Source organism: Colossoma macropomum, unplaced genomic scaffold (genome assembly GCF_904425465.1).
Source record: "Colossoma macropomum unplaced genomic scaffold, Colossoma_macropomum, whole genome shotgun sequence".
In the NCBI taxonomy this organism is placed as follows: domain Eukaryota; kingdom Metazoa; phylum Chordata; class Actinopteri; order Characiformes; family Serrasalmidae; genus Colossoma; species Colossoma macropomum.
Window position 1 is genome coordinate 28,456,627 of NW_023494788.1, and position 26,483 is coordinate 28,483,109.

The 26,483-nt window shown below is 38.4% G+C and overlaps 2 protein-coding genes across 5 annotated transcripts; one reads left to right on the forward strand and one right to left on the reverse strand.

Annotated features, from left to right (window-relative positions):
- Positions 1 to 438: 438 nt before the first annotated feature.
- Positions 439 to 12,953, reverse strand: cul4b (cullin 4B). The gene is made up of 20 exons (XM_036569026.1): positions 12,274 to 12,953; positions 10,326 to 10,441; positions 9,470 to 9,573; positions 8,544 to 8,613; positions 7,606 to 7,679; positions 7,313 to 7,475; positions 6,556 to 6,645; positions 5,129 to 5,211; positions 4,921 to 4,988; positions 4,550 to 4,668; positions 4,276 to 4,468; positions 3,995 to 4,099; positions 3,801 to 3,911; positions 3,306 to 3,391; positions 3,099 to 3,206; positions 2,873 to 2,986; positions 2,519 to 2,624; positions 2,155 to 2,327; positions 1,900 to 2,052; positions 439 to 1,806 (listed from the first exon to the last, which is right to left on the reverse strand). The coding sequence occupies exons 1-20, from the start codon at positions 12,719 to 12,721 to the stop codon at positions 1,711 to 1,713; spliced, it is 2,580 nt and encodes an 859-aa protein (XP_036424919.1). The 5' UTR covers positions 12,722 to 12,953; the 3' UTR covers positions 439 to 1,710.
- Positions 12,954 to 16,161: 3,208 nt separating this feature from the next.
- On the forward strand, positions 16,162 to 26,291 carry lamp2 (lysosomal-associated membrane protein 2). 4 transcript variants are annotated; one of them, XM_036569031.1, is made up of 7 exons: positions 16,162 to 16,313; positions 18,227 to 18,741; positions 18,897 to 19,028; positions 20,445 to 20,499; positions 20,594 to 20,764; positions 20,945 to 21,080; positions 23,694 to 23,817. In XM_036569031.1, exons 1-7 carry the CDS (start codon positions 16,268 to 16,270, stop codon positions 23,695 to 23,697), a joined length of 1,059 nt encoding a protein of 352 aa, XP_036424924.1. In that variant the 5' UTR covers positions 16,162 to 16,267; the 3' UTR covers positions 23,698 to 23,817. The 4 variants fall into 4 exon arrangements, with proteins under 4 accessions (XP_036424924.1, XP_036424922.1, XP_036424921.1 ...); XM_036569029.1 differs by lacking the exons at positions 20,945 to 21,080; positions 23,694 to 23,817 and adding an exon at positions 24,245 to 26,291; XM_036569028.1 differs by lacking the exon at positions 20,945 to 21,080 and having other exon boundaries at positions 23,694 to 24,459.
- The last annotated feature ends 192 nt before the right edge of the window (positions 26,292 to 26,483 follow it).

The following is a 26,483-nucleotide window of genomic DNA, read 5'->3' on the forward strand; positions in this document are numbered from 1 at the left end:
ATTTAGAACTCGAGTCCCCTCACTTTCCTGCATGGTATCAGGTTCTCTGACTCAAACACGTCAGATCCAGCTCACAAAGAGCTGGACAATTACATAAGTTGGATCAGGTGTGTTGGAGTAGAGAATAGTTGAAACTATGCAGGTACCCATGGCAAGAGTTAAAAAGCACTGCTCTAAAAGCACAGGTTCCCAAACCTCGTCCTGGTAGCCCCCTGCACTGCACTTTTTACTATGTTCCTGCTCAAACACTCCCTTCACCTTAGGAAGGGCTTGTTAACTGACTGCTTAGTTAGATGAGGGGAAAAAAAAACCCACCAAAATATGCACAGTGAGGGGTACTCCAATTCCAGGGTTGGGAACCACTGCTCTAAAGACTGAATCCACTTGCAATTCATGGTTTAAAAAGGCAGCAAACAACACTGCAGTAGAAAAGGGAAATGATCATGGAAACACAGTTGTTTAATCTGAAGCAATAAAAACAGGCAAACGTATTCAGACACCGGACAGCCGTCCACTTAAGCATGATTTATCGAAACACCATTGTCATACAACTCTATTAATCCAGTGATGCCATACAGGAGTTTCTCAGTGTAATAAGCCTATTTCAGAAGGTCACGGATGTATAAACCTGGAGACACTAGAATAATGCAAGTGTGACACTGTGCTTCTATAGAAACTATTGGGTTTCTGGACAAACCCAACAGGGCATCTGGGTTAATTTTCATTTATTTAAACAAAGCTCACTGTTTTAAGCTTAATGTGCCAGTTTTACAGACACAGCTCAACCCCTGTCCTTAACCAAGAAAGATTTTCATTGTTATTAACAACATGGTTTTGTCTGACGCCTATGGCCAGAAAACCACGTCGAAGTTTGGTTGCAAGGTGTATGTAATATATATATATATATACAAAAATAAACAAAAAAAGAAACACAAGGATCTGAGTAGAAAGGAAAACATGAAAAAGTGGATGCACTGACGTTAGTGTTACAGCATGAATAAATCCTATGACAAAAGAAATGCTTAGTTTGATCTATTTTGGCACAATTTAAAGTTTTCAAATTCTGCTTCTGTTGTTCAAGGTCATCCATTTCAAAACAGCCAGTGACCTAGAATTGTTCACTTATGTCAAAGTTTGCTTTTGTGTGGATAAACTCCCACTTAAAAAGAGTGAAATGAAATCTTATTTTTAATGTTATATACTGATGCCTAATACAACACTGACTGAACAAATGTCTCATTTTATTAGTAATCTTTTTCCATTTTTTCGCCCACATGTGATAAGAACATTTTGCACAGGATACACAGTGAATTAAAAGGAAATGTGACAAACAGAAAATGATGCCATAAACAAATGGACTTGGAACCAATTCTGAAAATAAATACAGTTTTCCTTTCAGTAAATAAAAAAGAAAGAAAGCAAAAAAAAAGTGTGTCTGGGATTGTCCGATTCTTACTGAAGAGCTCTGAAACTGAACGATATATTTTTCTCTAATGGGCATGCAGTCCAGTGGAAAAACATACCCTTGACAAGACCTGGTGGAGAAATATCCATTCAGTTGTCGGTCGCTGGGTTAGAGAGGGTAAAGATAACATCAACTGAAGCAAAGGTTTTTATTCCACATGTTCACTGAGAACAGCCTCCTCTTTCTCAGGATTCTCCACTCTTCTTTCCTTCCACCCACCCACCTATCCATTCATCCATCTCGCTCTAAGCCACATAGTTGTACTGATTGGGGTTTTCCTTATCTCTTTCCATGTAGTCCCTATCAATGAGTGACTCTATCCTCTTCTTTAAATCAGCAGGCTGGAAGGCAGAGACAAAAAAGAAGTAAGAATGGTACTTACTCTATCTGCCAAAAAATGCATTCATACTGGTGGGTTTTACATTTGGCCTCACCTTGACAGGGAACTTAAGCTGGTTGTAGACCTCAGAAACCAGGAGGTTATGGCTCAAGGTCTTCCTCATCTTCATTATCCGGACAATGGCGGCATCAATCTGATACTGCCGGTCCTGGAAGACTCTCTCTGTAGTGCTAGCTTGCTCTTCCACCTGTAATACAGAAACAAGTAGTATACCAAATGGTCAGTAAGCTCAGAGACCAGATTTTACTCCTGACAAAACAAAAACCTGAGACAGAATGGGGCTGCGTACAGTCTCTTTCATCTGGATCTGGTTGATCTTAATCCTGAAGAGCTTGTGTTTGAAATCATCATTGCAAGAAAACTTGTCTCCGTCTTCTACATCTTTGCTTTTTGGGGTTTTGGTGAGAACTCGTGCCTTTCCACAGGCCAGGGACTGCAAGGTACGTCTCAGTTCACTGTCCTCTGTACGCAATGAAACAATGATTTAGCTGAGGTTACTTTTAATTCATCTCTTGGATCACTTCTATAATGAATATATTTCTATCAAACACTTAATGTGTCATTCATCTAAAGCATAGGGCTTTAGATCTGAATCATGATCACATTAAGTTGCATCAGTTATGCTGGAAATGAAACTCAAACTCAACACATACCAATTCCTGTAGCCAGTTTAATCTCCTCCAAGCAAAATTCTTCCCCTTCATTAAACATAAGCAGGACTAATGTTTGAAATAGGGACACCTGAAGCTCTTTCTTTCCCTGTAGAAAGACAAGAAAAAATAAGGTCACTATCTTGTAGCTCATGTCATAGCTCCAAACGTTTGGCTTGTGGCCTGTAATGTTTAGGTATTATACATCTGAATCATCTCCTACAAGCTAGTGCCAAATATTGCTTCACTAATTACCAGTTTTCCATGTAATGATTTATACTAGTTCTCCTCTACAAGCCATTTTTAGTTCAGGATCAAGATTAATCTGTACCTCAAACTGGTCTGGAACTCACATACCTCCTTGAATTCTGCTTTCAGTACACAATGTCCTAATGTTGACTGCCACTGTAGCTTCCTTCCACTGTGCTTCCCCAGATAAAACGTCTTGAAGATTTCCTGCAGTCTCACCATCTGGAGGGATAAAGCAACATGAACAACACTAATAAGATTCTATCATTATTATACAGCCAAGGTGATTAAAAACCTCTTACAACATATACAATTAAAATCCCCCCCAACAAACCTCTGGAGGCAGATGTACTTCCATGGGGACGTAGGTTGGCCAATAACCCATAGTGAGAATGTTCACTGTCAACTCAATGTTACCAGGGATATTTTGGCATTGCATGTACTGAGGTGAAGAATAAAAAGAGAGAAAAGTTTAAACAGTGCTCAACCAGCCAAAGGCACTGAGCATTCTGTTTCACCGGACCAGCAAAAAAATTACTACCTGTTTGAATTGCACCATGATGTCTTTTGAAAGTTCCATGTCCTTAAACATTCCTTCCAATTTACTTGTAAATGCAGCTCCACATTCTAAAACAAACAAAAAAAAAAATATCCGTACTTATTCTGCAATATGTTGAGATAAAAGCTGGAGTACGTCATTTTGTAGAAACCAAAAGCTAGTTCAGCCCTCCTTCCAAAGCCACTCTACTAGAGCACATGAATGCACTCAAACTAATACATAGCGTTAGACTATTACATAATGTAGCTACATAAGTAGCTAGCTATATTGGCTAAATCAGGAAAAATTTAAGATTTCAAAATTTCAAGTATTTCAAGAAAATATAACAAAACATTTCTCCACAATAAGTCACCTACTTCACCTTTAAATTAATAGTAAAATGGTGAAACCTATTCTAAAATAGCATATAAATCATGTATGGGTATCATTTTGTGTGGAAACTTTAGCAATACAGTGATCAGCATGTGGAGCACTGACCGTGTTTCAGTTTGGACAGCATTGACTTCTCAGCATCTACAGAGGCACTTTTTCCGACCAGCAACCTCTTTGCCAGATCTTTCTTATAGAAGGCCTCAAAGACATCTTTACCTATGAAACAAAGAAAAAACCTTTCAAGACAAAGTCTGGTAGAGATATTGTAGAGAAGCTGGAAACACAAAAAAATGCTTTACCATAAATGAACCTGAATATGATCATAATCTTGTCCAGCATCTTCTCAAGTTCCTCATCAGTGGCTTCTTTATTTCCTGCCCTAAGTTTTGAATCCACATATTTTGCTTTAAAAAAAGGGAAAAATAACACCAATGCTATTAGACCACTGCAGTATTCATATGAGTAATCTATCTTCTAGACCATCTTAACAAAGAAAATATTTGACTTTAAAAGTTTTACTATGAATAAGTATTATAAACACAAGACGGTCGAAAGAGCTGAAGCGTCATATGGCACGAACCTATGAGCTCTGCAGGTTTGTTTGGCCGCTTGTTGATGAAGGTCTCAAAAGCTTCTTTCATAGCGTTAACAAATTTTTCATTTTTCATGAAGCATACATCAATGATGGAATCCACCTTATCCTTGAAATCCAACAGCTCCTGCACCATTGTCTTGTCTTTCTCTGGATTGATAACTATTGTGCTACCAAAGGCCTGTAGTATAAACACATTGAACAGTTTTTATACATATTGCATACAGTAAGCTTTGCACTTGCGTACAGGCCTACGACCTACCTTAATGTACTCAATCCAGTGCTGCAGGAGAACCTGCACTCCACCTCGAACACGACTGAACAGCTGATACAGCAGAGACAAATCCTGAATGCGGTTCTCGTCCAGGAGGTGATTCAAGCCTAGCAAATAACGGCAAACATCAGAAAACTCACAAAATGAAAATGAAATTTAAATTACACATTTTTCTCCAAAAAGGGTCAGTAAAGCTGGGTGTACATATGATTTTTGCCCCTTCTGTCAAAATCTGTAAACTCCTTTTGTAAGGTGTGTAGTGTACATCTGGCTAAGAGGTACTAAATTTAGACCTCAACAATGGAGAGAAATGCCAGCCAAGTCACATAATTGTTCATATAAATTTTTCAGGGAGGTACCTTTCTGAAGTGTTGCGGTCAAGTGTTCACCAAGTAGTTGCTTTTCCACAGTTGCGATGAGGGGTTTTCTAAGAGAGATTACACAAAGAGTCACTCACATCTCATCTCTAATCCTATTTTGGGACGGACAGACAGACAGACAGACAGAATGAAAATGAAGGAAGGAAGGAAGCAGTTTGAGTGTTGGGTATGTGGTCAGGAGACCTACTGTGTGCTCTGGTCCAAATATGTGATGACTCTGTCTGCTTCCTCCTCCAAGCGTTTGTTGACATGATGGAGATATTCCGGCACCTTCAGAGAAAAATTACAACACACTCAATGACCAGTCTGTAAATAACTGAAATGCCACCAGACTGACCAAGTTTGTGCAGTGAATTCAAAAGAAGTTTGGGTTGTATAAAACAGTAATGTTGCTGAAATCTAAAGGCACATCAAAGGAATACATACAAAAAAGACACTCTATACTTTTCCTATAATTATAGTAATATAATGTAAATCTTTATTTCTATAATGAATATACTTTTTCTATACTTCTACTTTCTTTACTTTTGACTGTACTTTTCCCTATTTGTAGAGTTTACAATTTATCTAAAGTTCAGTACATTTTCAATACTGCAATGAGGCAAACAATTAAATAGTCTATTGTTTTATACTTTCAATAAGCTAGCACCAAGATGAGGCTGTACTTTGCCTACATTCTTAAAATAAATGTCTTGAGAGCATGCCTGCCATGATAAATTTTTAGCTTACAAATAAATGATTGCAGTTAACGATTCAATTGTCTTTGGTTGTTCATTGTGCGCTAAAATAACCACTACAGTATAAGCCTGAAGTTGATGATTAGTAAAGACGCTATGTTGATAGCTATGTTTACATAGTAGCTAACACGGTCAAACTGCTACACTACAATGTTGTGCACCTTCAAATGTCCTCAGTTACAGAGAATCACATGTAAAGTCAAGCAAAGCTGGATTTTTTTAAGAGTGAAAATATAAGTAAACATAAAAAACACAACAAACATAATGTGACTTAATGGTTCCATACCAATTAAGGTTTTCCTGGAACTGTATGTCCCAGCCAAGAACCATTTAGAAACCTTATTTTTAAGAGTCAAATCATACAGGGAAATCAATCAGCAAAATTGCTAATGTGATTAGGATGGACAGAGAACCATTATAATGTCTAACATACACTGATGAGTTTTATTCAGTAACAAATGTGATTATATGCCCCTAGAAGCAAACAGAAGGTATAACCCATTTTGTATGTGTTTTAAACACAGCATGAAGAATGTTGGATTATATTGTATTTCTTCATCTCACTGGTTATCTTCCCTTCAGAACACAGTGAACGCGGTCAATTTAAAAATATTTAGTTACTCATTTAACATCTAAATAAGTTTCGCACTGATAAAAAACACTTATGTACATGATAAACATTTGATGTTCAGAAAAGGATGAGTAGTTTTTATTTAGTATTGTTTGGTATCAAGCATTGCGATACTACAGTTCAGTTTCAAAATCAAAACCTGGTATTGTAACATCCCTACCTATCTTCTTCATTCATCAGAGGAACAACTATAAATAAAGAACGTTCTTCTGAAGCTAAACTTTATGTATAAATGTATAAAATCACCTCTCTCTCCTGCATCAGCCTCTGGCCCTCTGCAGCATACAGACGATTTGTCTCCTCCAGAAAACGCTGCTCAAATGAATCTTGATAAATCTGTCCAAAGCAGAAGAGACATTCAAAATCATTTCTTCACTAAATGACAAACTCTCCTAAAAGACTGACTGTAAATTACACCAAACATAATAGTGCAGATCATTTAGTGTTAACATACTGTAACTTGTTTTTAAGCAAGGGTGAGAATAGGAAGAACAAACGACTTTTTTTACTCACAGAACAATAATTAGAGGATGACTGACATGGGATCTTAGGAATACAAAGCAACCACTTTCAGTGGTCTTGAGTATTCACATATACCACAACGTGCTATAACCATCCTACCCAAGTGGTATGTTTTCCAAGTAGGACTAAAAGGGAATTCTTTCCAATTTTTTTAATGTTCTGCATAAGTAAACTGCTAAGACATAAACAAAGTAATTCAGAGTGGCTTGATGACAAATGTTGAGATGTTCTGGAGAAACTGACAAAGATCAGAACTATTACTCAAAATGGGTGTGAATACGTTGCCTGATGCCTGAGACGGTTTTACAAGTGTTGAGAAAGTTTTGGTCTGAAATATATTGGTGGAGAGGTACTTGCAGGGTGTTGTAGAATAAAATTGCCTCTAAAGAAAACTTTTTCTCCAGATTTATGTTTACTGGCCTACAACATGAAGTCATCTGAAATGCCACACATGTAACATGGCTGGGTGTGTCTGTAGTACCTGCAGGTCAGAAAGCATGCTGAGTAGGCTCCTCAGGAGACTTCGGTCTATGGCCTCCCCACTGCGCTCTCGCTCAATAAGCAGCAGGATCCCATCAATTGTCTTGCTCTGCACTTTCAAGTCGCTGATGATGTAGAAACGAAACAACTCTAATCCCATGTCCCTGGAGATGAAAAAACAAGTAAATGAAAAACTTTAGGTAGCACAAAATACATCCATGCAGAAGACCACACGTGGTGTCAAGTAAAGATATTCTTCTATTCTTATGATGTCCAGCAGGAAGGGATACGTACCAGATTGATGGCAGCATTGAATTTTGTAAAACATATGTGCGGTCCAAAAACAAAAATATACTCCTAATCATGATCTGGTAAAAGAAAACCAAACACACACAAAAAAAAGATAGAGACAGAATTTAGCCCATGTCAGAGGCAACAGATTTGCACATATGTAAATATCAAATCTCTTATATATGATGACTGCTTAAAAGAAAGTATCGCCATGAGACATATGTTTAGAATCAGAATTCAGAATGTTTAGGTGATGCTGGATTACTGTGCAAAATCTGCATTTGGCATTTTATTCATTTTACAGCATTTGTAACCCTACAGAAATACATGTCATATTTCTCTCTAATGCTAAACCAGGTACCGTTTCTACATTTCATAAATGTTCATGTATCGGCCCAGGCAGATATGTGCATATCACAGTTGGCCCAGAATTCCCATATCTGTGCATCCCTAAGATATAACTGAGTAAACTGTAATCATAGAGCATATACTAAACAGAAATAAGTTATTAGAAATTAACACTAATATAAGTGACATAACTGAAAATCACACGATTCATGTCAGTTACATTTGTCATAATGCATGCACAGAATACAACTGTAGCCACAAAATCTCAGCTTCGAGACCTTGACTATATGATACACTGTCATGTTATTAAAGCAAAGACGTGGCTCATTTCGTATGTACAGGTATTACAGAACATCACCAGGAAATCTAATGGTTTGACTAAACAAGAACAATCACCAAATACATCAGGGATTTAGTGCAGTTGGTAAAATACAACTATAAGAAATGCATCTGCTCTTAATTTCCCTAGTCATCATTCAAAGTAACAATGTCAGAAGCAGTTCATATAGGGCCACAATATGTTGGAGAATCTTTCAAGCATTCACAGGAAAAGAATCAAAGTCACGTACATAGTTCTAAATCAGTACCCTTACCATTTGTCTGCAGTGGTCTTGCCAACATTTATCTATCTTCTTCAAGAAGAGCACACTGTCTAGGGAGTCCGTGGCAGATGAGTTAAGGGAAAAAACTTGGAAAAAAAATCATGGAAAAAGAATCTAGGCCCACATTTGCTACAATAATCAACAATAAAACAATAGAACGCCAGATCACTCACAATTTACATAATTTTTTTTGTGCTGTGAATTGTAAAAAAAAATTAAACTGATACTAATCCTGATACTTTGACTGCAATACCTGTTCCTGAATTAAAGCTTTCGATACATTTATTTAAACTGCAAACTGAACACGAGTGTGGCTTATACCAGAAATGAGTAAGAGGTGCTGGAAATGTGTATATTTACTGAATTCAATGAACTGCAGACAAATAAAGAAGTGCCAACATTAATAACATGCATACAGAATGTAACAGACAGCAAGTGGGTGGTCTAGATTTTAGCTCGCCAATGCTGGTAAGACTGACTATTTAAGTACTGAAATTTAGCACTGAATAACATGGAACTTTATAATATTCTGCGGTACTGAAGCAATTAAGTTAGCACCATACAAGTATTGACTTTCGATACCCAGTCCTAGTCACAGCTTTTGTGCCACAGCAGGGGTGTCCTATCTTATCCGCAGAGGGACGGTGTGGCTGTGGGTTCACTCCAACAAAGCAGGTCACCTGATGAAATGTTTAATCAGGTGGTCTTAGTCTTCAAACAAGTAGAATCAGGTGTACTTCAGCTTGTTTGGAGTGAAAACCTGCAGCCACACCAGCCTTTGTGGATAAGATTGAACACCCCTGTGCTGCAGCCTTCTCTTTGATTTGTACACACCAGTGAACGTTGTGGGATTTTCTGAATGAACACAGCAGACTGTCAAAGATCAGCAGAAACCGTGAACATGCTGAAAAGGATATTCTCGGAACTGATCGATTTGCGCCTTGATGTGGTCCTCACAGACCACTCTTAGCTGCTTATAGAGCTTGGCTGATATCTTATGGGAGCACAGATTCTCAACAGCCTGAAAACAATGAAAACAGATTTAGTGACAGGGGTGTTCACATAGACCAGGGGTGTTCACATGTTCCTGGAGGGCCTCAGTCCAGCACAGCTTGGTGATTTCCCTGCTCAAATGCACTTACTAAACCCGTCAATGAACACTGAATCAGGTGTGCTAGGGCAGGGGAATAATCAGGCTGTGATGGACAAAGGCCCTTCAGGACTGTAGCTGGTCATCCCTGACATAGAAAAACAAACTGCTGAGCATTAAAGGAGCACTCTGACCAAAACAGTTTAGCCATCACTACATCCGTTGTAAACATATCTACTTGCCTCCTACAGTGCCACAGTAGTCTCTACTGTGAGATCTTCTGGTTTTACAACAAGGAAAACTCCCCTTGTGATGATGTATGTTGAAGGTGGGAAGAACTTTTGAAAAACTACAGTTTTGAGTGGATATTTGAGGCTGTCTGAATTGTTCTTTTCCCTGCTAGCTGGCTAATGCAAAAGGAAGCCAGATACCTAATGTTACTGATAGGAATACAAATATCATAATAACAATATATCAGATATAATGCTGTACAATACAAGATTAATAACACAACATAAAAAAAAAAAAACATTAAATGAAGTTTTAGGCCAGAAAGCCCTTTCAAAGATACTGACACTCCTGGACCACTTTTTTTTTCAGTCCATGTGCTTTCTTAACAGCAACTGTAAGAACATGGGAAACAATCTGTCCACATGGAGAAGCTTACAGCACTTATTTCCCACCTGATAGAGCTCCTCCAGATTGTACTTTATTGAAGTGCTGTTCTGTATGGCCTCTACTGCTTCCTTCAACTTCTGCCAGGTCTCATGTGTGTAATTTTCTGGTAATTTTGGCTTTTCTGTGAAAATATGACATAGAACAAGAGTGTGCAATACAGGCCAAACATATCACCATGAGTGACTCTACTGTAACGTACATCGTGACGAACACTGTAAATGTAATTTAGACAAAAATACAAACATTCAAGACACTGTTAACCCCTCAAAGGTATTATAAACTAAATCTTCATAGTTGGGGTGTCCAGTCTTGTCTGCGAAGGGCCAATGTGGACACAGGTTTTCATGCCAACAAAGCACACATGAGCAACTATTTGAAGACCAATTGATTAGTGAAGTGGAATCAGGTGTGCTCCTGCTCGATTAGAATGAAGATCCGCAGCCACATCACTTTGCAGAAAAGACTGGACACACCTGCTTTAGAGTAACAGCTGTGATCACAATACACCATCTTATGCTATTTTGTTATGCTATGAATAACATACTGTCTATAAAGTAACTATGATTTCCAGCATCAAGTGGTGCATCGAGTGCTTATAATTAATAAGAATCAATCTGGATTTCAACAGTATAAAAATACTGTAGAATTTGGATATATCTAATGCAGAATTGTGAACATGTAGGTAAACAGTGCACTCAAGGAACTGCGAGAACTCAGTTTACTAAAAGTGCTGGGCAACATATCGTGTATATCAGCAAACAGTGAAACTACTTATTGTTTTAGCAATACTTTAGTGATACTGACAGATCATGATATAATGCCCATAATGACATCCCTGTTGTTGCCAAGCAGTTTGTTTCTATTTTGAGAACTTTATTAAAGGACCTGGCAGTTAACTGAAATGTATGTTATTAGCAAGGTAGATTCAGATTGTTTTGAATGGACAATTGAAAATTATTAAACAAACTGTAAACTTCCTTTCTGAACGTTTCTTGTGTCTTTTTAAGGGGGGGGGGGTGATCTTTCAAAATTCCTGTGTAATAAACTGTTAAGATGTAAATAATTTCATTCAGAGCAATTTGATGTGAGACGCTTCATTCTAGAAAAACTTACCAAGTCAGAATTGTTCACAGCAGCAGTGAATGGAACCAGACATCTGACGTTCAATGCCTCTCAGAAAGCTACCTCACAAAGTTCTTACATCAAATGTAATGTTACAAATACGCAGCCTGATGCCTAAGACATTGTTTATGGACTAGTTGAGATACAGTTTTGGATTAAACCTTATTTTTATAACCCATTCACAGCACAGAGATACATACAAGGTGTTGTAAGACCAAGCTGTACCTAACTGTAATTTTTTTTTTTTAGATTTTCCATCATTTTACCATGACATAGGAACTAAGTAAACACATGTAGGTCCACTGGTCATTTTCGATTGTAAATAAAATGGCTATATTTGCGTTGTAGACATCAAGACCCCTCGAAGTAAGTAAGTTTCTCTACAATTCACCATTTTTACATCAAACCACTCTAAATGAATGTTCACATCTCAATGATGGAATTATGCAAAATATATATATATATATATATATATATATATATATATATATATATATAATTCAGCAGAATTCCCCTTTAAAGAGAAGAATGAAATTATGTTTAATGAAAACAATGTCAGGTTTATAAGATATTACCAGCACTAATCGCTTTGTGCACTAATCATCAGTAACCAATCATCAACCCCGAATACTGTACTACACAGAAGAGTTTGGAGAACACTGCGATATTGAATTTCATTGAATTTTACCGCTCAACTACTACTAGGCTGGCGTTGTTGGTGACAGGGACTCCTAGCTACGGCATTATGAGCGAGTTAAGGACCCTGATATCAGCCGTCCAGACGAGGACCAGAGCGAAAGCTCCAGCGCTTCCTCTTCCAGCCCCACTCACCCTTAAAGTTCTTGATCACAAGTTTCTTGGCTGCGCCCGGTTTGCTGTTGGCGAAGGTGGCCGAGCCGGCGGACTTGGTCAGGCCGTTGGCGTGGTGAGCGACCCCCGCGGCCAGCAGCGCGCTTTTAGCCTTGGAGCAGGACGCCGTGGGAGACTCCTCGGCCATCTTCACATCCAGCCCGAGGAGATCCAGCGGCTCTTCGAACCTCAACTTCTTTTGGATGTGCTGCGACGAGTTGGCCGAGCAGGACGCGGAGGAGGAGGAATGGCAGGCGGCTTTGGGGGAGGACGGCACGGGCTCGGCGGCGGAGTCTTCCCTCTCGGCGCTGTGGATCTTCCTCTTCTTGGGCGACGTTAAGCCGCTATCGCTGCGGACATCCGAAGCTGCCGGTCTTGGCTCTTGGGTCGGCGGTGGGGGATTAGGGGAAGGTAAACCTGTTGGAAACATGAAAAAAAGAAATGCAAAAAAATCAAACTGACTCTACTATCGCTACGCTCCGAGAGGATGATGCCGCTGGAGGAGGACTCTCTGTGCTGTTCCACGGCCTTAGTCTTCGTCTTGGTCTGTAATAACTCCAAAGCACCGTTCTGTCTCTCTTTTTTTGTAAGAAACAGACGATAAATTCCAAACTGTAGCCCTACTTGGAGCCTCTCTTCTCTTGTTATTGCTGGCGAGAGGAAAGATGGTTGATTACTGCTTCCTCTCGGACACGCTCCTGTGCGAGTCTTCCACAACTCTCTGTTAAAACTCCTCTTATTGTACGAAACGGCCACCGGAGTGTTTATGAGCTCTGCCTTCGTTTTCAGGTTTTCTTTTTAGAGATATATTACTGCATTCGCTGGAGTAAATCCGAGGGCAAATAGTTTGTAATAAACTTTTGTATTGCGGTATATTGACCTACCGGAAGGACTTAGCTTAGCCGCTGCTATGTCAGTGTGTTTTTTTCTTTGATGGAGTCCAAGCGCTGCAGTAGAAGCGACCAGCAGGGGGCGCACCGCACTTTCAATGGACTCCAACTGTGTCCTCTTCATCTTACAGTCTTCAGTTTCGAAGACTTGGACGGTGTGTGAAATGCTAATGTAAACGCAAAGCAGTGCTTTGTAAATCAGTTTTTACCTGTATTTAAACAAAAACTGTGATAAATGTTATATGTTTACTTTATCAACATTCTTTTTTGTAAATATACGCTCATTCTGAAATTGATGCAACATGTGCCCAAAAAGTTTGTAATTTAAGACTAGAAACATGGTGAAATGCTGTTTAAAAAATCTTAAATGAGTGATGCAGTCATGCTTGGGTATAAAAGGAGCAACCAGGAAAGGCCTAATCCTTTATGAGCAAGAAGACTCGAGGCTCGCTACTTTGCCAAAAAAATGTGTCAGCGATTAATCCAGCAGTTTAAGAGCAACCTTCCTGAATGAGTGAATGCGATGATTTTAGGTATTTCACCCACTACGGTGCATAAAATCATTAATAGATTCAGGGAATCTGGGTAAATCTATGCATAAAGGGCAAGACCAAAAAACACAACTAAATGCCTGTGATCTTTGATACCTCAGAGGGCACTACATTAAAAACGGGCGTGTTTCTGTGATGGATATCATCACATGGGCTCTGGAATAATTTGACAAACCTTTCACCATCCGCAAAAGCAAATTATGCACAGTGGAAATGTGCACTGTGGGCCGACGAGTCCATCTTTCAGGACTAAACCTTTCAGCTTTACCCAAAAGCATCTTAGCACAAAGATGATTCTTTACTCTCCCTGTCAATAAAGATGATCTCAACACTAAGATGCTTTTGGGAAACTGGGCCCAGATTATACAAATAATAGACATTGTGTTCTCCAGGCCAAAAAAAGAAACTATTGGTAAAGAGAGTGTTCATTGTGATGCTCACCCTACCATTTAAGAATCATCTTTGTGCTAAGATGCTTTTGCGAAACCCAGCCTAGATTGTTACCAGCGTAAAGTTCAAAATCCAGTGTCCGTAATGGTATTGGGGTATCCATGGTATGGGTAGCTTGCACATCTGTGAAGGCCCCACTAACTCTGAACTAAACTGCTGCTTTCTAGACTATGTCTTTTTCAGTGACTTCCATGCTTATTTCAACATGACAATGCCAAGCTGCATTCTTCACATGTTACCTCTATAGAGACCTCTACATATGGACCAAATTTCAAATACTGACATTAATAAAGACATATATAATATTAAAGGGGACATATATTGATATTAAAGGGGACACTACAATCAAATTCCTGCTGAACTGGTTGCCCATTCTGGCACAGCACAGACATACCTGTGATTTATAAGTCACTCCAGGGTGACTGAAAAACAGCAACCTGAAACGCAACACTAATCCAACTGAAGTCTGTGAATTTCTAGTACAAGGCTGCTTTGTGAAAACTTCAGGCAGCTCAGAAAAAAAGGAAAAAGAAAATTAATACAATTCAGAAATTGATTGTGTCTTAATAAATACACAGAGCTATGAACTGCACATTTTTTAAAGCAAACAATAAAAAAATATTTTAATTTTATAGTGTTAACCTTAATAGAATAATTAACAAAATAACAAATAAAAAACATTAATCAGATGTCTCACATGTCATGGGGCTTAACAGGAAGGCCTACAGGTAGTGTATTTCTATAGACATTTCAGGTGGAAAAAGAAGAAATTGTGCTAACCATTTGAAAGCAACTTAAAATCAAAATGACCTTGTGCATGCTAAGATGGTGAGTCATGTCAAGATTTTTCTGTTCTACTATCGTTTGGTCTGCAGTAAAGTCAATCAATCAAATTGCATATGACATTTTAAGGCATGCAGGTGTTTTGCTTTAATAAAATAATAAGCTTCTATTTGGGACATTCTCTCACTTCACATAAGGCATCATCATTAGATACAAGAACTCCACTGTTTCAGTCGTTCTTTTCTAATATAATTTGTAAATTCTGTTCTTTTTGATAGAAGACAAAAGTATTAAGGCCAGACATTTTAGCCAGTGGAGCTCTGTGGCTGGTTGTAGTTCATAACAATGTGGGTTCCAATGAACAGATTTACAATCAAGTAAAATTTTACCATCAGATATGCATTTGTAAGCGCTCCGGCAGAGGTTGCCAGATGCCTCTAATAAATCCCTACTAATGGAGCAACTCCTCACTTCCCACCAATTTCCTAACCATTTCCCCCATTTGCAGCCCTGGAATCCAGCAGCATATTTTTATTTAATTATTAATTTTTTCCCCCCTGAAATAACACTTAATGTTAGCAGCATGTTAACAAGCCCTGTAGCTTTAGCACGTGGAGCTCTAAACCTAACTGCACTTCTGCAGCCCCTGATGTTTTCCTGCACCTGAGTCACTTCATTAGCTAAAGTCCTCCTGAAAGAAGTTTGTTTTGTTACCTGGCCTTTTTGAAGTGCACAAAAATATTCTATTTTCAGAAATTTCTTATTTATTCAGAAGCTAATACGGACAAAAAGTATGTTCTGTAGATGTATTCAGAGTTGCACATTGTACACGTGACAGGTAAATATACAATGTGAATAAAATAGAGGTAGACACATACTTAGCCTTTTAAATATATTGTGTTGACTGTAAATCAGATTGATCAGTTCTCCATTGTGTAAAACTGATTTGTTAAACCAGAGATGATTATGTACCATACAAAATGTATGGTACATTTTATATATATATATATATATATATATATATATATATATATATATATATATATATATATATAACATTGTACTAATTCATGTTCATTTCAAGAAAAAACTAGAACGGCTTTTCGTACTGTACTCTTTAAGAGTGATTTAAAACATATATGGCAACCCTGCCTGCCACTTGTTTGTCATATGACTTCCTATCAGCTGGCCTCCCTCGTCTTATAGCGTCCTCAGCGGTTCAGCCAGATCGCTTACAACTCAACTCTCGGACATAACAGAGTCTCGGGCACCTGGGAGCTGTGTGGTGAAGTTGTCGTCAGCATGTTTCGCGGTCTTTCCCTGCCGTTGCTTTTTGTTCTTCTAAGTGGTGAGTATGCCGTAGCAGGAGCGTTTTACTTGGAAAGGACTTCGTTTTTACAACTTTATTTTCCGGCGTTTTAGGCCCGAGCTGGCTAAGCTAATGCTATTAGCTGGTTTAACGTTACCTTACCAGTTGTATACGTAGCTAGCTTAGCAAAGCAGGTAGCTCGGCGGCTTGCTGTCATTTTCAACTGCTACGGCAGTGCTAGCTAATTTTATGCTTCGGTAAATGTCGGTAGAGCCTTAAATGGCTATTTCGGTGAACAGTGAGAGTCATATTTTGCCTGAAGCGTTCCCATATAACTGTCTTTGCTCACAATGATTGTGCTAGCTGAATTTGCAGCTAACGCATTTGCGTTCGGGTTGATTCTGGTTGGTTAAATATCTGTCAATACTGATGGCCGCTTCTTGCATAGTGTACGTTTCGTAGGTTTTGTTTCGCCAGCTAAGCTTTGTAGCCTGAAATGGAAGCAGCGCAACAAATAAGCTCCGTTATGTAAGTGTCGTTAGGCTGCGAGCCTCCCTGGAAACTGAAATGCGTGTGAAAGCCTGAACTTTCAAACGAGCTGATTCATATCTGGATCACCTTCGGCGTGATTTAGAATCGCCAGTTAAGCACTTTTGTTTTGGAATATGATGCATGAATGTGCGTTTTTTGTGCAATAAAAATCAGGTACGTTAGCTCAAGCAGGATAGCAAAGGTGTTTAACTGCTGACGTACATTCAAGTAAGTTTACGAGCTGTGCTTATCCCAGGTTATCGTCACATGAGCATGTGACTGGACTGTAAGTTACCTTTGTCTGCCATCCTTACTTGAAGCCATGTGATAGATGCCTTTTGTAAGATGTCTCAAGCTAATCATTATGTGAACTAGCTTTAGTGCAAGGCTCAGACCGAACGTTAGTGCCTAGATATTTGAGACATGAGTGAGGGGCGTTAGTGTGAACCACGCATTGAAGAAAATCCTATTGCATCTATTCCGGCAGCCACTAAATGTAAACACCTGCTTTGGACCATGTTTTCAGTATTTTATCAAGAAATGAATGATGCAGAATTGGCAGCCAGGTACAGAAGCACAGCCTAAATCAGTACTGTTCTGTGTTTTTGTTGTCTGGTCTAGATCCTCTCTTTCAGCTCCCACACCTTGATGCAGCTTCCCACCCAAGGATCTGTTTCAGTTTGGATGAAATGGTCATCCTCACTTTCCTTTTCTTATTTCCAAAGATGTAAATTGATGAGGGATGGGATGAGTTGCTTAGGTGTTTAAAAGAATGGCTTATCAGTTGGCTAATTAAATATTGCATACATGTGGGCACTTGCTGTTTCATGGACTAGTAGGGCTGTTCCATTTTCACCAGCGTGAATGTGTATGTATATATATGTTTATGTATATGTATGTATGTATGTGTACCTTTTCATTTGTAGAGGGTTGCAAATGCATTAAAATGAATAAAATGCAGATGTTTTGGCTCAGACCAGCATCACCTAAATGTTCTCTATTTCCAGAGTACAATAATTTATAAGTACAGTGTTATTGGTTTGACATATCGGCCAAATCTAAACATCTGCCCAAGGCTGTGTTTTTAGTTTTAAAAGCGGTTATGGTTTTGACCTTGATGTGATTCTGATATCCTCTTGCAATCCCTTGTTGGCACATTGGAGCCAAGCTTTTGTGATTGATAGTGCATACTATGTGTTGAGTGTTCACAAGCAGATTCTAAAGTAAGCTGGATCTCTACCTACGCTTTGTTGCGTTAGTTTCAGCTTGATTTAAATGAGATGTCAGTGAATGACCGTCTCACATTACTGTATTATCACATTTGAGGAGTGCATTGCTTGTGTATCATTGTCATTGTTTCACTGTACGTTGATGCTTTTATTCTCTAAACCTGGGTTTTTAATTAAAGTATCCTTTCGTAGGTGTTCTGCATGCTGATGTGCTCCTGTCGTCACCTCCAGAGGGCTACACCCTTCCCACCAGTCCTCCAACTATGGAGGAAACTGATGCCCCTATGGTCACTCCTACTACACCAGGCTTTGCCAGTACCATAATGGACTCTGCAGCTGCCACCGAGCTCACTAGTGCAACAACTTCCAAGCCCTCTCTGGACACCACTGCAATAACAGAAGACCCAACTAATCACTCAACCAATGCTACAACTGTTGCTCCAACCACTCATCAGACCAATAGTACAACAGAAGCCCCAACTACTCACTCTTCCAATGTTACAACTGCTGCTCCAACTACTGAGCCTGCCAACGCCACAACAGTTATTACAACCAATACCACAACAGCCTCTGTCCCTACCACCCCTGTCCCTACCACTCCTACTCCACCACCCAACCCCCTGGTTGGAGATTACATTGTCAAGGCTGATCCTAATTCTTCTGTCTGTCTTAAGGCAAAGATGGGTTTGCAGTTCCGATTCAAGCCAGTATGTGCAAAAGTTTACCTACTCTGGAATGCTACTTTTGGCACCTCTAAATTTTTATTTTGAAAATAGAATAATTATCTTCAGTCTTTTACCATAGTCTTGTGAAATAAGTTTATATTTAATGTCTGCATTTCTTTTTCTTTTTTTGCACTCAGGAAACTAGCTTTCAGACAGTTAACCTTGACCCAAATGTAACGAATACCAATGGATCGTGTGGAAGCAATGGCACTGACTCCACGCTCACTCTGATGTCAGACACAATCACAGTCCACTTTGTGTTTTCCAATGTAAGTATTAAACCTATAGTAGATATGGATGAAGTACACAAATCATGTACTTGAGTTAAAATAGAGATACCCAAGGTAAAATATTACTCCAGTAAATGTAGAAGTCCTCCCTTTAGAAATCCACTTGAGTAAAATTACAAAAGTATTTGCCATCAAATGTACTTAAATATCAAAAGTAAAAGTACTAAAAGATTATGATTAATGTCCTATTACCGTTTTTGCAACAAGACTCTTGCTTCATTAACTCATTTTAGGTGAAAATACTCGAGTGTCACTCCTGGTAAACCAAATCTTTTAATAGAATGTCATTAATTAGTCTGTCACTGATGTCTATTAAAATTATCAGAAGCACAAAACACTGAAGGCAGTCTCCATTAGGTAGAATCAAGTGGTTATGAAATAAACTGAAACTTTGCTTGTTTGCAAAAAGTTAAGATTTATTTGCTACTTAGTTACAAGTTTAAGTTTAATAAAAACTTGCTTTAAACACAGGTTCACAAATGTGTTTTCCTTTACGATATTGCATCTGTAGGTCTCTAGCAAAAACAAATTTACTATAAATTGTGTAAAAGTGTTTGTATAAATTCAGGAAAAAAACACATGCCAGTCACAACTGCTTATGTGTACATATTTCTGTATTGTGGTCTATTTACACAAAGTTAGGTTAGTTCCATCATTTATGTTGGCATAGGCACTCCCAAAATTTTACGCTGCTGCACTGACGTTGAACCATATGCTTGCACTGGGTGCGTATGTCCAACAAGCTCAAAACTAAGTGCGCGCTGTACCCTGATTGGTGTGCTTGCTTCACGTTTCTTTCGTCTTGACGTTACGTTTTTATACACACAAGCCAAAAGGAACGACAGATTTTGCATATGGTAGTGGAGTTAAAAGTAAGAAATTCGACTTTGAAATATAGTGGCGTGAAAGTAAAGTCGCCCAAAATGGAAATATAGATGTACAGATACACAAAAAAAACACTTAAGTACAGTAATGAATTACATTTACTCCATTACTGTTCACCACGGAGTGAAACACACACAAGTTTACAGTACTGTTGCCACAAGTAAGTAAAAGGAAACATTGCAGTGCATTGGCTGGTGGGTCACCTATAATGCAAGAATAACTCTTGTATATTTTTACCTGCTAGCTGTGTGTGTGTATAGTTAGGTCTTTGAAGACTGCAGGGTATACTTTGCAGTTTCTAGTTTCCCAAGTCCTACATGGTACATTCAGAGTCTATACAAGTTTGTCAAATTGTTAACAAGAACACTTCTGTTGAAAATTGATAATAGTTTCTGGATTTGGCCTAAACCTAGCCCATCTTAAACCCACCCTTTTATTTTTTTTTTTTTGAAGCAGATGCAGGCGTCACATTTGTAAACCTTATGCTTGTATTTTTGTGACCTCTTATAGCAGACAAACAAATTCCACTTGAGTGCTCTGAAATTCACTCTGGTTAATGGAAATGGTAAGAATTTTTCTTTACTTTAATACATGTGATTGGCCTTGATTCTTATGGTGACCTTTTTAATGAATTTCTTGTAAATCTGGTTTGGTTGCAGGGAGTGTCTTTAATACTGCAACCAGTAACCTGTCTCTGTGGGAGGCTTCGCTGGGTAGCTCATACATGTGCAGAAAGGAACAGACCTACAACCTCACAGACAGCCTTATTTTAAATACGTTTGAGCTTCAGGTGCAGCCCTTTGGAGTCACTGACAACAAATTCAGCACAGGTATGTCCTAAGCAAGTTTAAATTTCTCTATAATGCAAAAGTAATCCATAGCAGTCAGGTTTTTTGTGTTGTGTGCTTGTTGTGAATCTCAAGTTCTGATCGTAATCACTGTCTCCTGCTGTATGTTAATGTGATATGACTACCTCATTTTGTGTTAATACATGTTCTCTCTGCCTGCAGCCCATGAATGTTCAGTGGATGACACCAGCCTCTTAATCCCAATCATTGTTGGTGCCGCTCTGGCTGGCTTGATTCTCATTGTAGTGATTGCATACATGATTGGTCGACGAAAGACCTATGTTGGATATCAGACCCTGTAATGACATCCTTAAATCACAATTCCAAATTCACAAATTGTCAGTAGGTCACTTAATTGCATACGATCCTGGACCGCTGCAGCTCTTCTCAATGGTAATTTCAGGTCAGAGTTTAGGTTTGAGTTGTGAATGACTAATGTCTGCTTTTTGGCTTCTATGCAGTACAAAGTACAAAGACTCTGCAGTGGTCCAGGACTATGGTCCTCTGTAAAATTCTTCTCTCACTAATTTCATTTGTAGGTTTTGTTCATTACTTTCTTTAGGAGCAAGTGAATGGTTTTTTGTTTCACCATTTGAAACCCTCTAATATTAGACATCTGTCCCAACACTTTGCCCTGTTTGTCTAAGTTATAGGGATCAGTGCACTGATTTACAGGATGTTTTGATTTTTTTTTTTCTTCATTATTAAACCTTGCACTTGCTCCTGAAGTCACCCAGTCCTTTTTATTGTTTAATTCACTGACTAATTATGCCATGTCTGTTGTTTTGTTTCCCAACCCCCACCCCCCCCTACAAAAAAGAAACATAAGATCTAAACCCATTTCTGCTTTAGGCTTTAGCTGTAGTGAACTCAGGCTTTAGCTGTAGCCAACAAACTAACAACTTTCATGCTGTTTAAGTCTTGTTCAAAGAAACAGCTACTATATATATATATTGACATAGTTGTGGGTTTTCTCTATAGCAATTACCATTTAGGAAAATGTTTCAAAGTTTCAAAAAGGGATTACTCCTCTTTTTAATGGACACCTACTTTCATGTGTACTGCTCTTTGTAAATAACTTTGAATTGATTCTGTTCTTAAAGAAAAAAAAATGTGTGTGTGATACATGCTGCTTATTGCACCTGTGAATTGCCTTTGCTGCAGGATCAGTTCTTAAAGCAGTGCTTTGCGCAACCTAAAGCTCTATAGCATGTGTAGCTCAACTGGAGACACAGGACACTGTCCTCAATTTCCATTTACTGTGAGAATAGCAGTCATAGTATAATATAGCATGACGGGAATGTTGTGTGTTTCATTGCTTTTAGTAAGACCACACTTGTACATCAACCTTTAAATTTCAATTGGATGTTCTTCGCTCCCTGGCTGTGTCTAGACAGACTATCCATGCATATCAGATTTTAGCTGTAGTCTTTGTATAAACATGGTCCAAAGCAGAGCTGAAGAGGTTTCTGTATCTTTTGGGTTTACGTGTTTGGAACACTGTTCATTTTTCAAGAAAGATTGTGTGTAGGGAGTGTGGAAAGATTTTATGGACATCGTGGCCACTACCAATAGGCTACATTTGCTTTAGTTTGCCAGGCATATAAGGAATATATAAAGATGAGAACTGCCTCAATGCCAAAGAAAATTCCTAATACTTTGATCAGTAAGCTTCTCTCACACTCGGAAGTTTCAATATCAGTACCAGTGCATTGATAACCTAATGAATTCAATAGCCTGTGTTTCCCTCTTGTCATGAGCTGGTTTTGCAAAACCATAAGACATGGTTTTAGTTTGGGTTGAATAGAGCTTTAGTTTGATAAAGCACTACTTTAAAGCTTTGCACTTATGAATCTCTGTAGTGTACAGTGTTAGGAACAGTGAACATGGATACCTTTTGAATGCTTGTTCATGTAATGTTTGTTTTTTCTTACTACATACACTCTGCTCTGGCTTTTTCAAATTTGATTGCATTGATATTGATCATTCAGTCTGTTCTGACCCTCACCCAATGCCATTTTGATTTCTCTTCGCTCTCCAATCTGTAAACTGCTTGACTTTAACACATATGAAAGGAAAAAAAAATCAAAATGTGACTTTCACTACAATTGTTGCCCTCTGATCAGTTTGGAGGAAGTTGTCTGAGACCGATTGATGGCAAATTCGTGCCTTGTCAGATTTCCTTCTTGCTAATTTTAAGACATGTAACTTGAAAAGGGAATTCTGAATCGTGACAATCTTTGTTTAATAAATTCTGGCACATCATTGTCATTAATGACTCTGTTTGATTTTTATTTTTTCCCCCTCTCCTCTATTAAATATTACAGGCTTGTGGCAGTGCAGCTATGTGCATATTAAAGGGCCCATATCCTACATTTACATATCCCTTGATCCACTAGAATTGGACAGGCTGTTTTTGTTGCTCTGTCTTTAAGGCTAATATGTAAATGATATTGGCTGTTTTGATCTGGCTTTGCTTTGTTCCTCATTCCAAAAAACAGTCCAGACTGAAACGCTCCTTATAGCTTCAGTCTAAATAGGTGGAGCTAAACTACTATAGGCTGGATAGGAAGGTATATGTAAATGCAATGGTTTTCATAATATCAGGGGGAAATACAGCTAATTCACAACAAGCTGCTTAAACAGTTCTGGTCCTTATATTGACTCTATGGCCTGGGGAGTGAATTGTACGTCTTTAAACTTTTGATAGAGTTTTGATGTAGCATGCAAACTTTTCCTCCCCAGAAAAGCAAGAAATTGTTTTTTTCCATGATATTGGCCCTTTAAACTCAGCTCATTCTTGTCTTTTTAATAGAGTACAGTGTTCTTAAATCTAAGTGAAGTTTTGACTGAGTTTTGTTCATGCTGGTTCCTCTTTTACCTTTTTCTCACACATGCATCTCTTTCTCAGCTGAGGATTGCCGTGCTGACGAGCCAGACAGCTTCATCGTACCCATAGCAGTTGGAGTTGCTCTCATTGTTCTCATACTTATTGTCATACTGGCCTACTTTATTGGAAGGAGAAGAAGTGTTGGCTATGAACAATTCAGTTAAAGTTTGAATTTGTTTTTTGATTACTAGACTTGATTTTGTTTGATTTCACCTCCAAATTCAGTGTGTAATATGTTTAAAGTATGTCAGTATGTTGGTGCTTTCTGGTTATAATTTTCTTTCTTCTGCCTTTTTAGTCTGTGATTCATTTGTCGTGGCTTGTGAACAGGTTTAATGTTATAAGCTCATTCTGATGTGTGGCATCCAAGTGCAGTCAGGTGCGTTACATTCTGGTTTAACAGAATTAACCTTTAACAGTTCCTTTACTCTCCGACCGTGTCTTTCCAGAGCTCTACAGAAAGTTTTCTCAGAAGTTCACTTACACCAGCCCTCCTTTTACATCTTGCGTAACTGTCTCCTTTCCCTGAACACTCATCACTCGTAACTGTTTCTCTCTTCTTCCCCCGGCAGCGGAGGAGTGCTTTCTGGATGCTGATTTAAGCTTTCTCGTGCCAATCGCTGTGGGTGTGGCTCTTGGCTTCCTAATCATCCTCGTGCTTATCTCTTACCTGATCGGGCGGCGGAAGAGCCGCACTGGTTACCAGTCTGTATAAGCAGGCTCGAGCCGTTTTCAACGCTCTCCTCTAAGCTTGTCTCATACTCTACTCTTTTTCCCCTTCTTTCCTTTTTCCCCCACTCTGTCCTTTATTACTGTTTTTTTTTCTTTCTTACACACATCAACCTATGGGAGGCCATTTTAGCTTTTAATCTAAATCTACTTCTTCAGATTCAATTTGAACAAGTGCAAACTGCTACTAGCACTAAATAAAATCAGATTTGGAATTACTTTAGCATGCAAGATCTGAGTTCTCACTAAGAACTCATGGCTTGTCTCTTGAAGCACATTTCCATAGAAAAGTAGAAGGAGGGGGGGAATGTTGCTTGTAAAAACTTAGTAGGTAAATATTTAGAGAGGTCAAAACAATTACTTGGTGTCTCAAAAATAACGACTTGGTCTGACAGACAACATTTTCAGAAAATGACTTAATATCTCAAGTAATGATTTTCTCTTATGTTTGATGTACTGTGTTGAAATAATTACTTTCTTAAAAATGTAATAACTCATTGTTCTCCTAATACAAAATCTTGGAAAAATGTTCAAGATAATATTTTGAGAAATTAAGTCAAATGTGAGATACAAAGTCAAAGTTTTGAGAAAATAAGTGATTGTTTCAAGAGACAGGTGATTGTTTTCTACCTGGCAGGAATAGGCTTCCATACTTTTCCTAGTTCACTTTGAAATGAATTATATAAAATGTTCTTAAACTGTCTATTGTAAGAAATGAATTTCTCCATTAGCATTTTAACTGGTTGAAATTGAATTTCTGATATCAAAACGGTGGATGAAAAGGTAGCATGGCATTCCTCATACACTACAAACTACTCAACCTGTATATCCTGCAAACAGTTACTGCTTCTGTGAAATTCCAGTTTCTGGTTTGTTTGCTGCCTGTATTAAATTATGTATGAGTTCTGCTGACAGTTCTTCCTGTCCAGATAAGGTGGCGTTGCCAGGCCGTTTCAGCGGTGCTGACTCAGTCAATTAGAGTAAAACTCAGCAGCTGTTCAAATAATCACTGGCATTGCACTAAATGTTAAAATGCATGATCTTAATTAATAGCTCTTTTTAAACGTTATCTATTTTTAATCCTCGCCGGAAAAAAAAAAAAAGTTCAGGGCTCTACAAGGCTCTACATGATTGTGTTACGTGATTATCCATGTGATTGAATGTATGAATGGTTAACTTTTAGAATTAGAAACTTTGTTGCTCTACTTTATTAACCCTTGAATGTATATGTCATTTTAGTTCTGAACTTACTCATAGGTGGATCACTTTGTCGTTGAAATTAGAAAGAAACAAAAAAAAACAAACCAAAAAAAAAAAACCCACATCCTGGCACATTTTTCAGTGCCTGTCAATAGTAAAATGAGGTCATAAGTGTCATAGTACCTATTGCACTTATCATGTTGTACAAAGGGACACTAAAGTTTGCAGTGACACTTTACCAGCATTTGAGATGGATGGATGTAATGAATATGATTTTTCTGTTTTTTGCTCCCCCCTGCACCAACCACCCCCGCCCCAGGTCATTAGGTCCCCTCTCAGGGAAAGGCAGGAAGTGTTGTAAAGTGGGTCAGTTGCAAAGCTGAATTTGTGAGCAGTATACATTTATAGCAAGTCAGAATACTTAGGTCTTATGGGCCGTTTGACTGGCGTACAGTGTGTAATGGTTAGAGCAAAGTTACTGTGACTTGGGTTTGAGTTCTTTTCAGTATAGAAGCAGTACCAAAAATCATATGAACACCAGAATACTGTCAGCCCTTAAATACAGTGTGCCTTTTTGTTGCACTTCCCTGTCCCTTCACTATAGACCTGCTCCAGTCAGTGGAAGAATGATGGGTCATGTTATGTTTGTTTCAATGAGTAAGAAATTTCAATAAAATGGCTGTTTTTGTATTGCAGTCTGTGGTGTGTTTTGTTTCACAGTCTCTGTTAAATGCAGGTCAGTGTGACAGTAAAGGGATCATTATCTGGACAGGGTGGTGTTTGGAAAGGAAAAATAAAACAAAAATACATTTTTAAAATGGATGATATTTCAGTATCTTGTTATTTTTTATTATTTTTAAACAGTTTGAGTTATTAGATATT

What these genes read in the sequence shown, in the direction of transcription:
- cul4b (XM_036569026.1), bottom strand. Translation starts at nt 12,721, where the DNA reads ATGTTTCCAACAGGTTTACCTTCCCCTAATCCCCCACCGCCGACCCAA. An exon ending in TAAACTGGCTACAGGAATTG is followed by an intron (nt 2,328 to 2,518) that starts GTATGTGTTGAG and finishes CATTGCGTACAG; the next exon opens with AGGACAGTGAACTGAGACGT. An exon ending in AGATCCAGATGAAAGAGACT is followed by an intron (nt 2,053 to 2,154) that starts GTACGCAGCCCC and finishes TCTGTATTACAG; the next exon opens with GTGGAAGAGCAAGCTAGCAC.
- lamp2 (XM_036569029.1), top strand. Translation starts at nt 16,268, where the DNA reads ATGTTTCGCGGTCTTTCCCTGCCGTTGCTTTTTGTTCTTCTAAGTG. An exon ending in TCCACTTTGTGTTTTCCAAT is followed by an intron (nt 19,029 to 20,444) that starts GTAAGTATTAAA and finishes GACCTCTTATAG; the next exon opens with CAGACAAACAAATTCCACTT. An exon ending in CACTCTGGTTAATGGAAATG is followed by an intron (nt 20,500 to 20,593) that starts GTAAGAATTTTT and finishes GTTTGGTTGCAG; the next exon opens with GGAGTGTCTTTAATACTGCA.